Genomic DNA, 15,759 nt, shown 5'->3' with positions numbered 1-15,759 from the left:
TATTATAATTTATGAATGCCAAGTTATTAGAGCATGCTTCTGGATTCAGCCTTACGGTGAATGTGACTGATTTATGTTCCAATTTAACTAGCAAAAGAAGTTACATCAGGTAAGGAACAGAGCTGTCCCATATTTGTTAGAACCAAGTCCAAGATACTATCACCCCTAGTTGGGTTTCAGACTAACTGAACTAAACTCACATTAGATGAAGGGTAGTTGAAGTCCCCTAGAAAAATGACGTTTGTCTAAATGAACAGGGACCCCATACTAGTCAGGTAAGAAGTATGGGCCCGAGGGAACACAAATGGTGCCCTATAGTTAGCTATGATAAGATAACAGGTTTTGTGAATGATAAGTTTGACATGGAGGCATTTCAGGTTGTTATCCTGTGCAATGAGTCTGGAGGTGAAATTTTGTTTTACGGATGTAGATACAACACTGCCTTAAGTGCCTTTATCTAGTGTGGTGAGTCTGAACACATAGTAGGCATTGAACGCTTGTACTGTTGGGTGCTGTTAATGGTCTTAAACTAGAACTTCATGATGATGTGTATATTGATGCATGGCAAGATAAGGAGGGCCTGTAGGGAGTGGAGTGTTTGTTATGGCTCCTAGACATTTGCAGCAATACCTTTATATTATTTGAATTATGTTTTGTTATGTTACATGGATGTTAATCAGGACTTTATTCTTCTGTGCTAGTGGAGTTGTCACAGTACTGCACTATACTCATATTACTGAGAGGAACAGTACTATACTATACTATACTATACTATACTATACTATACTATACTATACTGTACTATACTATACTATACTGTATTATACTGTACTATACTGTACTACAGTATACTACAACATTGAGAGAAATAATATTGTACTATACTCATATCACTGAGAGGAGCAGTGCTGTACTATACTCACATAGGTTCATAGGTTCATAGGCTGGTACTAGGCTAACTGCCTTTGCAGGCCATTCTAAGCCTAGCCACTTACCCCATGTGAGAATCAAACCCTGCACCTTCTATTTGTAAGGCAAACACCTTAACCATTATACCATCCTCCCACCCTTTTAAAAGGGCCTTTGGGTGTCAGGAAGGAAGACTCTTACTTGGCACTTGTATACTTGGTGACAGCTTTGGTGCCCTCGGACACAGCATGTTTAGCCAGCTCACCAGGCAACAAAAGCCGAACCGCTGTCTGAATCTCCTGCGAACTGATCGTCGAGCGCTTGTTGTAGTGAGCTAGACGAGAAGCTTCTCCTGCAATCCGCTCAAAAATATCATTCACAAAAGAATTCATGATGTTCATGGCTTTAGAAGATATCCCAGTATCAGGATGAACCTGCTTCAAAACCTTATATACGTAAATAGAATAGCTTTCTTTGCGACTCCTACAGCGCTTCTTTCCATCTTTCTTGGCTGGCTTCTTCACAACCTTCTTTGAACCCTTTTTAGGGGCAGCGGGTTTTGCTAAGAAGGGCAGAACCATACTATACTCATACCACTGAAACAAGCAGTACTGTGCTATACTGACAACACAGAGAGGAGCAGTACCATACTGTACTGTACTATACTTGTACCACTGAGAGGAGCACTACTGCAATATCCTCATACCACTGAGAGGAACAGAACTGTACTATACTCGTACTGCTGAGAGAAACAGTACTGTATTACACTCATACCAATGAGAAAAGCAGAATCGTACTATACTCATATCAGTGAAATGAGCAGTACTATACTATTTTGACAACACAGAGAGAAGCAGTGCTGTACTGTACCATACTTGTACTATTGACAGGAGTAGTACCATATAATTCTTGCACGACTTAAAGGAGCAGTAGTGTACCATACTTTACCACTCAGAGGAGCAGTACTGTACAATACTTATACTATTGAAAGGAGCAGCACTATACTATACTCATACCACTGAGAGGATCAGTACTTTAATATACCTGCAGTATTGAGAGGAGCAGTACTGCACTATACTCACACCACTGAGAGCAACAGTATTTTACTATACTCATACCACTGAGAAAAACAGTACTGCACTATACTTATACCAATATGAGGAGCAGTACTGTACCTCACTTGTACCACTGAGAGGAGCAGTAGTGTACTATATTTGTACCAATGAAAGAAGCAGTACTGTAATATACTCATACCACTGAGAAGAATATTACTGTATAATACTCATACCACTGAGAGAAACAGCATTGTACTATACACATGCCACACAGAGGAGCAGTACTGTACAATACTTGTACCACTCAAAGGAGCAGTACTGTACCATACTTGCACTATTGAAAGGAGTAGAACTGTACAATATTTGTACCACTGAAAGGAAAGGTACTATACTATACTCATACCATTGACTGGAACAGTAGTACAGGACTGTACAATACTATACATGTACCACTAAGAGGAGCAGTAATGTGCTATACTTGTAGTACTGAGGGGGCAGTACTGCACTATAATCATGCTACTGAGTGGAACAGTACTGCACTATACTCATAAAAAGAAGAGAAACAGTACTGTAATATACTCATACTAATGACAGGAGCAGTACTGCACCATACTTGTACCATTGAGTGAAGCAGTGCTGTATAACACTTGTACCACTGAAAGGAGCAGTACTGTACCATACTTGCACCATCGAGAGTAGAACTGTACAATATTTGTACCACTGAAAGGAAAGTTACTATACTATACTCATACCATTGACTGGAGCAGTAGCACATGACTGTACAATACTATACATGTACCACTAAGAAGAACAGTACTGTGCTATACTTGTAGTACTGAGGGGGCAGTACTGCACTATAATCATGCTACTGAGAGGAACAGCACTGCACTATACTCATACCAAGAAGAGAAACAGTACTGTAATATACTCATACCAATGACAGGAGCAGTACTGCACCATACTTGCACCATTGAGTAAAGCAGTGCTGTATAACACTTGTACCACTGAAAGGGGCAGTACTATACTATACTAATACCACTGGGCCCAAGGTAACACAAATGGTGTCCTATAGTTAGCTATGATAGGATAACAGGTTTTGTGAATGATAAGTTGGACATGGAGGTGTTTCAGGTTGTTATCCTGTGTAATGAGTCTGGAGATGAAATTTTGTTTTATGGATGTAGGTAGAACACTGCTTTAAGTGCCTTCATCCAATGTGATGATTCTGAACACATAGTAGGCATTGAACACTTGCACTGTTGGGGTGCTGTTAATGGTCTTAAGATAGATCTTCATGATGATGTGAATATTGATGCATGGCAGGATAAGGAGGGCCTGCAGGGTGTGGAGTGTTTTGTTATGGCTCCTAGACATTTGCAGCAATACCTTTATATTATTTGAATTATGTTTTGTTATGTTACATGGATGTTAATCAGGGCTTTATTCTTCTGTGCTAGTGGAGTTGTCACAGAACTGTGGAGGAACAGTACTATACTATACTATACTATACTATACTATACTATACTATACTATACTATACTCACAACATTGAGAGAAATAATATTGTACTATACTCATATCACTGAGAGGAGCAGTACTGTACTATACTCACACCACTGAGAGGAAGAGTATTGTACTATACTCGTACCAATGAGAAGAGCAGAATTGTACTATACTCATACCAGTGAAATGAGCAGTACTATAGTATTCTGACAACACAGAGAGGAGCACTGCTGTACTGTACTGTACTGTACCATACTTGTACCATTGACAGGAGTAGTACTAAAGAATTCCTGCACCACTGAAAGGAGCAGTACTGTACCATACTTTACCACTCAGAGGAGCAGTATTGTACAATACCTGTACTATTGAAAGGAGCAGCACTATAATATACTATACTCATACCACTGAGAGGATCAGTACTGTAATATACCTGCAGTATTGAGAGGAGCAGTACTGCACTATACTCACACCACTGAGAGGAACAGTATCGTACTATACTCATACCACTGAGAAAAACAGTACTGTACTATACTCATACCAATATGAGGAGCAGTACTGTACCTCACTTGTACCACTGAGAATATTGTCGCCAACTTTTCAAATGCCCAAAGTAGGGCATTTTTGGTACAAAAATCAGATTTTGCAGGGCAAAACATACCCACGGCCAGTACAAAGAACGGAACTTCACTTTTTTGCCTAAGTAAAAGCTTATTCTTGTAGCATTTTAGTTGCTTATTCTGTTTCTTATAACATGTAGGCATTTCAGATACAGAAAAATGTTTTATGCAACTATTACATAAAATTAACTTTGTTCTAAAATCTCAGGACATTTGCCATTTTTTCAGTTTTTTTTGCAGGACACAACTGCCCAAAGAGGGACTGTCCCTCACAAAGTGGGACAGGTGGTAACTGTAAGAGGAGCAGTAGTGTACTATATTTGTACCACTGAAAGAAGCAGTATTGTAATATACTCATAGCACTGAGAAGAACACTACTGTACAATACTCATACCACTGAGAGAAACAGCACTGTACTATACTCATACCACTGACAGGAGCAGTACTGTACAATACTTGTACCACTCAAAGGAGCAGTACAGTACTATACTTGCACCATTGAGAGGAGCAGAACTGTACAATACTTGTACCACTGAAAGTAGAAGTACTATACTATACTATACTCATACCATTGACTGGAGCAGTAATACAGAACTGTACAGTACTATGCATGTACCACTAAGAGGAGCAGTACTATGCTATGCTTGTAGTACTGAGAGGGGCAGTACTGCACTATACTCACGCTACTGAGAGGAACAGCACTACACTATACTCATACCAAGGAGAGAAACCGTACTGCAGTATAGTCATACCAATGACAGGAGCAGTACTGCACATACTTGCACCATTGAGTGAAGCTGTGCTGTATAACACTTGCACCACTGAAATGAACAGTATTATACTATACTAATACCACTGAGAGGAGCAGTACTGTACTGTACTATACTCGTACCAGTGAGAGGAGCAGTGCTGAACAGTACTGTACCCATACCATGAAAAAGTGGGATGAGGTGGCCTGAGGACAAACACAGCAGATCTAGCCATCCTCACTCACCTCTAAAGATGTTTCTGTGGTTAGAAAATAGATGCTTCAAAAACAAAACAAAAACAAAGGCAAAAAGTACAAATTACTTCTACACAAATGTATGATTGAATTTCTCATGTTAATCAGGTTTCTGTCATCTCCTTTATAGCACGAGCTAGATTTGTAAAATATCATGCCATCAGCATAGACACTCAGAGAACTAGCAGGGATTTGAAGAGGAAGCTAACTGATGAATAATGAAAAGAGGATAGGGTAAGGACTGTACTCTGAGGGACTCCTTGTTTGAGTTGGGGGTCATATTCTCACTACAGGTATGAATTTGGACACATTATTAATATCTGTTGATAAGGTAGCCTTTTACCCAGTTTGTAGGGTCCAGAGTACAGTCACAATGTCCCTGTCTGCGAGATCTCTTGCTGGTGTGGGACGAGCATGGTGTATTTTTGTAGGTAGATGGATGTTTGTAAGCAGGCAAATTTTTAAAGACTTTCACCTGGTTTGAAAGGACAGATTTAGGTTTGAAGATGGAAGGATAGTTTAATTTGGAAATTTTTGGTATGGGTGTAAACTGAGTATTTTTCTGTACGCGAGGTATTCTGTTTTGGCAGAGTGAGACATTGTAAATGTATTGCAATAACTGAATTAGAAGATCTTTGTACACACATTATCTGGCTGTATTTCAGGAAATTGCCTTTCCAGAACTAACTTGCAGTTGTATATTTGTGTGTCAGTGCTATCAATGCCTTGAAATGATGCTTACCTCTAAGCATGCTGTAAATCCTAACTTAATGCTTTGTTTCTGAGTACGTATAGATTGCCTGTAGTGATTTTCTGAATAAACTGCACACTTGTGCACAAACTCAAGTACACACACACACACACACACACACACACACACACACACACACACACACACGCACACGCACACGCACACGCACACACGCACACACGTACACACGCATACACACACACAGACAAGCCTGCATTGTGTAATTTAGTTTTCTATGAATGTTTTCACTAATCTTTAAAATTCTTCTATCTGCTGTCTTCTTTACTTCAGGTAACTGACTTGCTAAAAATTACATTAATAATTAAAAAAGACAAGTTACTTTAGGCCTGGATCTGATTTAATGAAGCATGCAAACCGTTTTGGCTGGAAACCCTGCCTTTTAAGTAGGAATTCTTCTTCTGTAGCTTAATGCTGACTTGTTGCCATGGAAATTATATTATGCATGAACTCCAATGAGACATTGTTGGCTCAGAGTGAGGATAACTATAAAGTATTCCACAATAAATAGCAGAAGGTTTGTTTATGGGTACAATTTCAACAATGGCAGAGCAAAGTAATGTAACTGTCCCTTTTAAGTATATTCAGCTACCAACCCCATCAACTTTAAGGACACCTGTCTCGGTTATTAGATCTAAAACTTTCTCTGAAGCATTACCTTTTCCCTTTAGCTTTTGTTAACCTAATATACTTTGCCTCATAATACATTTACAAGTATCAACAAAGCATATGAATGTTCCCTGTGTTAGCTCATTCCCTTACCTGAGCACCTTCTCAGCCCATAAGATCACAGTTGGTATTTATAGCTATTACACCGTTTGGATTTTAGTTGTACATAGTTGTGGTTTCTACTTTCTCATGTGGTTGTAATTATTGTTATTTCTCTATTAACTCTTAGTTATAAGCACTGTTGGACCTGTATATCATCTTCACTATGATATGTTGTTTGGACAATATGCTGTTATTGTTTTTTTATGGTTCCTATATCTGTAAATTTTAATTTTTACTTATAAATTGAAATCCTTTTAACAAAGTTTGAAAAAACAGTGGCACAATAACAAAATTAAATATTGCATAACACAGAGGTTTATGATAAAGACTCCAATGACATCCAAGAATATAATGCATTTGAGGCAATCATGCTGAGAACCCATAACCACTGAGTTATGATTAGAGAGACCTGATTATACCTGTTCGTAATACATGGAGCTTTAACTGCTCTGATGTATTATTACTTAAAACGCTGTGTTTTATAGCTTTAAAAGCAATTAAACTCTTAGTGCTACCAAACAGACAGCAGCCAGAAGTCAAGTGTCCCTCTAATGAATGAACCGCTTTAAGCATTATTAAACATTATTAGACACTTCACTACTGTGATGGGTGTGAGTGTGTGTGTGTGTGTGTGTGTGTGTGTGTGTGTGTGTGTGTGTGTGTGTGTGTGTATGTGTGTGTGTGTGTGTGTCTCTGAAAGCAAAGTCTATACCAGCTTTTAAATCTGTTTTAGCTTCTTTCCCTGTTTGCCACTGATAATTCTCTGCTACAAAACTAAATTGATGAGAGGTGTTTAACAAACCTTTGTTAAGCATTTTTCTTATACAAAAAAAGTGCTTAACAAAGTTGTCTTCTTCAGTATGTATTATTTTAAACTATGCTTAGACATGAAGGTAATATTTATGTTTTAGCCTCTCCTCTCAGCCTCTCCATAGGCTACGCGCCCATAGAATGGCACACAGCAACGGTTATTCCACTCCACAAAGGAGGGTCCACAACTGACCCTGGTAACTATCGCCCCATAAGCTTGACTAGCCTGGTCTGCAAGGCTATGGACTGCATCATCATGGAACTCATTAACAAAGATATTGAGAACCTCCAAACACTTGACCCAACCCAGTTCGGCTTTGTTAAGGGCAGATCATGCCTATTAAACCTGGTTGACTTCTTCGAGACAGTCACCAAGGCCATAGATGAGGGAAAGGGGATTCACACAGCCTACCTTGACTTTGCCAAGGCTTTCAACACCATTCCCCACTCAGGTATTACAGAAAAACTCACCAGCCTGAACATAAACCCCTACGTCACGAGATGGGTTGCCAACTGGCTTACAGACAGAACACACACAGTAAGAATAGTGGGCTCCAGGTTCTACTCTAAACAGTCACAAGTGGTGTCCCACAAGGCTCGGTCCTGGGACCCCTACTGTTCGGCATATACTTCTCAGAAGTACAGGCAAACACAGGAGGACTATGGCTAACCAAGTTTGCCAATGACTGCAAACTGGGAGCCATAATTGACTCTCCGGATGACACGGACATCCTCCAAAAGGGCTTACTGAAACGGACACCTGGTATCAAAGTCATGGCCTCAAGCTAAATGCCAAAAAATGCATAGTCATCCCATTTGGGAAAAACAAAACACCCACGAATTACCACATAGGTGGCAGCCCCCTTAAAACAGAAGAGGTAATAAGAGATCTGGGGACCCAGGTAGATAGTAATCTCTCCTTTGACAATCATATTGCCAAAGTAGTTAGGAAATCCTTCTATGTGGCCCATCTAATTACTAAAGGGTTCACATCTAGAAATAAAGAGGTTATAGTGCCCCTCTATTTGTCACTCATCAGACCCATCATAGAGTACAATGCCCCATTTGGGATGTACCTCACAAGACACATCCAACAGCTGGAAAGACCACAAAAGTACCTCACCAAGAGGATTACTGGCCTCAAACATATGTCTTATGCAGCCCGACTGAAAAAACTCCGGCTGTACTCAGTGGCATATCGCTTACTCAGAGGTGATCTCTGCCTGACTTATAAAGTCATGTCCAACTCAGAATTGATCGACATGCTCCACTTAAAGAAATACAAGTCCCTGCGAGCCATGCGCTCTAGTGAGCTAAATCTCACCACAACAATAAATAGAACATGCTGGAGGGATAGATTCCTATCACAGATACTCCCCATGCTTTGGAACAAAATTCCAAACTACATTAGGCAGAGCCCCTCACTAACGCTCAAGAGAAACCTTGATGAGTGGATGTGTAACAGAAAATACACCCCTGGGATCACTTCATTGGCTCTGCTTGAGAGAAGGATCAGTTAATTAATCAATGGGGTGGCGAAAGCCGACACACTCTGGCTAGGCTTATAAATGCCCTCAGGCAGATAGCCTAGTACCTACCTATGAACCTATGTATTTATTTATTTATTGATTGACATTTGATTACCGGGAAAGTCTGACTAGGTAGGTACCCATTTTCAGTGGAGGCCTGGGGAGAAAAGCTTCAAAGTATTACTAAAACATTTTAAGAAGAATAAGTTTACAATCTTCAAAAATAATACAAAAACATCTACAGTTTAAATAATTATACCAAATTGTACATAATGTGAAAACATTAATTAAGAACAGATTCAACTTATATAACAATGATTTAATATTTATAGACATTTTAGCCAGTTTACAGAGAAATTAAAGGTAAGCTATTATAGCAAACAGGAACTGCAATATGAAGTCAGAAGAAAAACAGGTTTCAACTGTGTCCCTCTTGGGCAGGGGCAATTGGTGCTGAATGTGGTAACAAGAGTAAGTTTGACTAGGCTTGTACGGGTCCTCATGCCATTAGCCTAGTAACTTCCTATGATCCTATATTTAGAAAGAGCCTCAAAGGAGAGAAAATGATTGAAGTAAGAAAGTGAGTGAAGCAGGGAGAGTAAGGACGTGGAAGGTATGAATAGGTGCCTGTTCATATTTAGGGATATACATTTATCCTGGGGTTGAGCAGGAACAGACCCAGATTTTGGCTAGAAAGTCTTTCAGAATGGTTTTAAAGAACTGGAGGGAGGGTACTGACCTGATGGGTACAGCAAGAAGTTCCAGGCATTCACAAAATGGTACGACTACAGACGATGCCCAGTAGATTTAATAGGTTTGTGGACAAGGAGGGGTTTCTGGTCATTGGATTGTAATGACTGATTCAGAACATAGCTGTATAGAATGGTATTTAGTGCTGGATGCTGGATAATTTTGTAGGTGGTAAGAGGCTGTGTATACATTTGTTGATGGGGGTGGTTCTAACCAATTTAGGCTTTTTAGTGCTATACAATAGTGGGTTCTGAAAGGGGTAGTTGATGCAAATTTAGCCACTTTATTATAGGATTGTTCAGGTTTTGATTTTTGTGATGCTTGGTGGTTAGTAAGGATGGGAGCATCTAATAATTCTATGTACTCTAACAAGTATTGTTCACAAGAGGGTTTTTAATTTACAGCTAGTCACTCCTGTAAGTCTAGCTGCTATTTTTGTTTGAATTTGTTTCAGCATTCTTTTTGTTAAAAGCCATGCAACTAAAAAAAAAAGTCAACAGCAGACCTGGATGCAAAATTTACACCAAACAGAGTTATAACCTGAGAAGCTTTGTTAATAATAATTAGAAGCTAGAGATGAATTACAATTTATTTATCTACTTATGTATGTTTGCATGCATGTATGTTTTTATTTATTTATTTATTAATGTACACTTGTCAGCTGGGGTAAAACATTGATCTCTATGGACAGTTTACAGGCATACCTCTCAACCTGGAAACATCAAAAATGTGGACAAAGGCCCATGAAAACTAGGTACAAATCTGTAAGCTGATTAACATAAAATGTGCATACATAATTGTGTAACCCCACCCACATAGGTGGAATTGTGGGATAGCAACTTTCAAATGCAAACTAAAAAACAGACAACCAAAATATGGCCCCAGAGTCCACCTGCAGCCATTCCAATGTCCAATTATTTGTCTGTTTCACCCCATTTACCATAAACACTGTAATGTGCATACTGCTTTACTTCTACAATGATTATTTGGATTTCATTTAAAACTTTTATTTTATATAGGTTCATAGGTTTATAAGTTGGTACTAGGCTATCAGTTCTAGGGCCTATACAAGCCTAGCCATAACAATTCCCTGGCTATTTCTTCCCACAATATTTACTTCCCTGGACCCCTGTCTAGCAGGGTGACTGACATGATCCCCGGGGTGAATTTCCTATCTCCCATCCAATCGTCAAGATTTCTTTTGAAGAGGTCCAAAGAGGCATTCTGCTTGACATGTATGGGCAGTCTATTCCAAAGTCTGGGGAGTCTCTGGGTCAGGAACCTATCCTGCCAGCATGTTTTGTATACATTTTATAGCACAAAAACTAATAGACATCTGCTGAACAAAGCAATACAGTCTCACAATGAAAATAGACTTAGCATTAAAACTTCTCTGCCCTTGAAATTCACATTCATTGAAACAGCATTGAAACCCACATTCAAAGAAAATGCATCTGGCCAGTGGTGGATAAAGATTACCTTTGGGCTGTTTTCAAATCATAGTCTCCTTGCACACAAAACATACATGTGTTCTTTGATACGCCTTCCTGACTGTATTAAATTATATTCCTTGTATAATACGGCACACTTATTAGAGTGTGTTTTAAATATATTGTTTTGAACATTTTTACAGTAAGCAATGAAACAAAATGCATGATCCAGTAATGACAAAACTGACAAGTTCAGAACATTTCCATCATAAAAGTCTACACTAACCTCTACACTCCACCAGTATCAGTAAATATGAACAATCTATGCATAAGTAAAAGTCATCTAAATAATTACACTTTAAAGAGATCTGTAACTAATGAAGAGGCTGATGCTAGCAAACAACTTTATATTTCATTGTTTCATCTACAAGTAAAGTGCCTGTTGTCCTTGAAGAAAAAATTGCCTATGTTACATACAAAAATGATAAACTAGTAATATTTCAATAGGGAATGGATGGTAAACTGATAACAGGCTCATGGTTACTAGGTATCTCCGCCAAAGGAGGACATTCTCAGGAGTGCAGCATCCACCCCCTTTAAAAGTACAACACAGTACAGTATCAGCAATTCATCTACATAATGTAGGAGTAGAACCCACAGCCTTCTACAGCAAAAGCAAGTACACTACCTGTTGTGCTACTAAAATTTCAAGTCAACTTTGCATAAGCAGCACTAAACTTATCTTTCCCTGAAGAACTGCGCAGCACAAGAAATTAAGAAAAAGAAAAAATTTATTCGGGGTGGAGGGGGGGGCAAAGGCCCAAAACTGGGGACACATTTTAAGCATTGCTTGTATGATCTTAGAAAGTTGCTAGAATAAAATTTGTGTTACTGTGTGTTTCCTGAAAGAGAGGAAGACTGAAACCTAAATGGCTATCATTATTTAGTGAATTCAGCTCTTACTTATTTGCCAGAAAACCACAAATTTTGTTTTATTTAACATTTGTTTATAGGGAAAGTCCAACTTGGAACAAGGCCAGTTTTCAGCAGAGGCCTGGGGGGAAATGCTCCAGACGCATGTCTTTGTATCATGGGAGGAAACGGGAGCACCCAGAGGAAGCCTACACAAATGCAGGGAAGACATGCAGACTCCACACAAAAGGCACTTTAGCCAAGTATTGAACCAGAGAACCTCTTGCTGTAAGGCAACAACACTACCACTGTACCATCCAAATTTTAAGAGGAACAGAACAAAAATATGAGCCAAACATTCCTGACATTCTGTGAAAATCTGTACGGTTGAGAGCTATAACTCCTAACCTCAGAAGTGGTGGTATGGGTAGAGAACTCAGGATCTTGCTCCTCCTTCCTAAGGTACAAGGTTTGAGCCTAAGTACCTCTAACCACCAGGTATAAAGGGGGCACTAGGAAATTTGTGGCACCCCATTATTTGGACCTCAAAACTGGTAAGGCTGAGGAATTTGGTATGGTTGAGAGGTATGTTTACAGGTGATTATATAATAATGCACATTTATATTACAGCATACAATATGCCAAGAAAATAACAGAGGATCAGTAGCCATATAAAAGTCAAAGTGCAGCTTGCATTATAGCATACAAAGTGCAAAGAAAATAAGAGAATCAGTGCACATATTCTATAAAATTCAAACTGAAACAATAATCTTAGGGACGGAGATTAGAAATTGCCATTAGTAGAGCAATTAAGAGATAAAGAACTAACAGCACAAAAAGGGAGAGTAAGGGGTGTGGGAGAAATTAATTAAGTAGTAAGAGGTAAAGAGATACCGTAACCCAAAGTGAGAGTAATGGTTGGTTCAAGTCTTCACTGCCTGGACCAGTCAGATCACTATATTTCAGATACTGCTCTTCCATAGAACTACACTGAATTTTTGTTAGATCCCCATCCAGTTCAGTCCTCTCACACAGTCACTGAATATGTGCTTAAAGTTATCACAGGTATTTGTAAATATTTATGAGGTTTTATTCTTGGCTATTATATCCTTCTGGGTAGGTTCATTATCAAGGAAGGGTATTTTATTGTTTATTTATTGCCTGTTGTTTTTATCTTGTTTATTAAAATTACATCAATATCTGTATTATTGTTATATAAATGGATGGAATCTTATGTGTAAGTTTTGAACTTATTGTAATTATTTTAACTCTAATTACTTCTATGTATCCTAATTATGTGTGGAGTTTTTCTCACTGGGCCTTTGCTGAAAATGGGCTCTACCCAGTTAGACTTTCAGGGTAAACAAATGTAAAATAAATAAATAAAATAAATTTATATTATGAATATTTTAAACAGCTGTGCCCCATAGGAAGAAGTGCAGGCAACCCCCAGAAACAAACCTAGATGGTGGAATCATAATATCAACAAGCTTTGCAATAAAAGGAAGAGAATTTTGACCAAAAGGAAGAAGAGAAATTTTCAGAATGTTAGAATCCTCATCACTGAAATAAACCAACTCAGGAGCTTAATAAAATCCACCAAAGCCAAGTGTGAGGCTAAAATAGCTTACCAAGCCAAAGAAAATCACAAAGCCTTTTTCAGTTATGTTCATAATTTCAAAAGCACAACATAGCAATGCACTGAGCTGATTGTTAATAATGTTACCTACACTGAGGCTGAAGATATAGCCAGCCTACTGGCCAATAAATTCAGCTCTAACTTTACCCCTCTCTCCCCTCTGTCTGTCCCTCAGGATACACCTGAAATTAGCTTGCCTCCAGGTATCACACAAGACCAAGTCCTAAAAGCATTATCAAAAGCTAAAAATACTGCATCATCTGGTCCTAACAACATCTTTGAACGTGTTTTAAATTGCATGAAGCAAGATTAAGCCACACCATTAACAACACTGCTCAGTTTCAGACTCCATACAGGTTTTGTAACAAGTGAATGGAAAACAGCTACAGTCAATCTCTGCATAAAGGATGTGCTTCTAAAGTCCCAAGAAATTACAGACACATAGGTCTGACTAGTCTAATATGCAAAGCCATAGAAAGACTATTAATGGAACTAATCAATAAGAACATAGGGAACTTGCAAACATTGGACCCATCTCAGTTTGGATTCATTGAGGCCCGATCATGTTTACTCAACCAGGTGGACTTTTTTGAAAAGTCACCAAAGCAATGGATAAAGTTAAAATTGTATGCACTGCATACCTAGACATGGCAAATGCTTTAGACACAGCTAAACAAAATGGCAATAAACCTCTATGTCACCCATTGGATTGACAACTGGCTCACAGATGGCATGCAGCGAATCAAAATAGGGAAAGTTACCTCCACAAAAAGACCGGTCATCAGTGAAGTCCCCCAGGGCTCTGTGTTAAGACCTCTCCAGTTTGGGATCTACTTCTGTGAAGTAAAATCCAATACTAAAGGGCTCTGGGTGACATTGTTTACAGGTGACTGCAAGCTAGGAGCAGTCATAGAATCCCAAAATGGTTTAGCCATCCTACTGGAACGTTTGTCCCACATAAATAACTAATGCCAAAATCATGGCCTGAAACTAAATGCCAAAACATGAATTATTATATCCTTCGGGAAATCATCTATGCCAGAGAACTACCATGTTGACACTACACTACTAAAAAATTCACACAATTGTTTGGGATTTGGGATCTTATGTGCACAGTGACCTAACTTTCGACCAACACGTGTCCATTTACATAAAAAAGTATTTCTGTATTTCACAGCTTATAAACAAAGAGATTATGTCTAGATCTATAGATGTTATTGTCCCCCTTTCCTTACCCCTCATTAGACCAGTAATTGAGTATAATGCCCCAATTGGCACATATCTGTCCAGACACAATCAATAACTGGAATACACAGAGAGGTACAGTACTAAAAGGATACAAAGTCTAAACATGTCCTACATGGACCAACTCAAAGCCTTGTCACTATATTCAGTTTCCTACAGATTGCTAAGAGGTGACTGTGTCTGGCATACAAGGCATCCTCCAACCCAGTACTTTTGGATTTACTGCACATTAGCAAGTCAGTTGACATCAAAAATACATGGTCTAGTGATATAAACCTCTTCTGCAACATCAACAGAATGTTTTGGAGGTACAGGTATATCTCACAGAGAATACAACTGCTCTGGAGCAGACTCTCCATCCACATTAAACAAAGCACATCCCTGTCCATATTCAAGCACAACTTGGATCTATGAATGGGGAACAGAAAATTTACACTCGGACTGGCCCCTGTACTATTAATGAGCAGAGGCAGCTCCAAAATGCTTTATCTCATGCATGGGTCCCCTCAGATTATCTATGGTGTAATCACAGTTATTCTCATTAAAGGTAATATATAATCATTGACCATGGGATGGGTAAGGCCAATCTATAGCCAAATGGGATAGGTTATTTTGAGTACCAAATGGGAAATTAGGTAGGCTTAAAATGGCCCACAAGGGCAGCTAACCTAGTACTTATCTATGAACCTCTATTCCAGGTATGGTAATGAGAGCTAGAGCTTGTAAATGCCTTACTTATTAATCAACCCATGGACTGTGCAAAGCTTCACCTGTCAATATCATGCAAGAGGTCATAGAAGAAAACTGCTGGGGTGGA

At 38.9% G+C, this 15,759-nt stretch overlaps 1 protein-coding gene across 1 annotated transcript; it reads right to left on the bottom strand.

Moving 5' to 3' along the window:
* Positions 1-1,077: 1,077 nt before the first annotated feature.
* On the bottom strand, positions 1,078-1,490 carry LOC122793691 (histone H2B type 1-L-like). Its single transcript, XM_044061911.1, has one exon. The coding sequence runs from the start codon at positions 1,488-1,490 to the stop codon at positions 1,107-1,109; it is 384 nt and encodes a 127-aa protein (XP_043917846.1). The 3' UTR covers positions 1,078-1,106.
* Between the last annotated feature and the right edge of the window lie 14,269 nt (positions 1,491-15,759).

Source organism: Protopterus annectens, chromosome 2.part0, assembly GCF_019279795.1.
Source record: "Protopterus annectens isolate FY-2018-M chromosome 2.part0, PAN1.0, whole genome shotgun sequence".
Classification (NCBI taxonomy): Eukaryota; Metazoa; Chordata; order Ceratodontiformes; family Protopteridae; genus Protopterus; species Protopterus annectens.
This window is presented reverse-complemented; position numbering and strand designations above follow the sequence as displayed.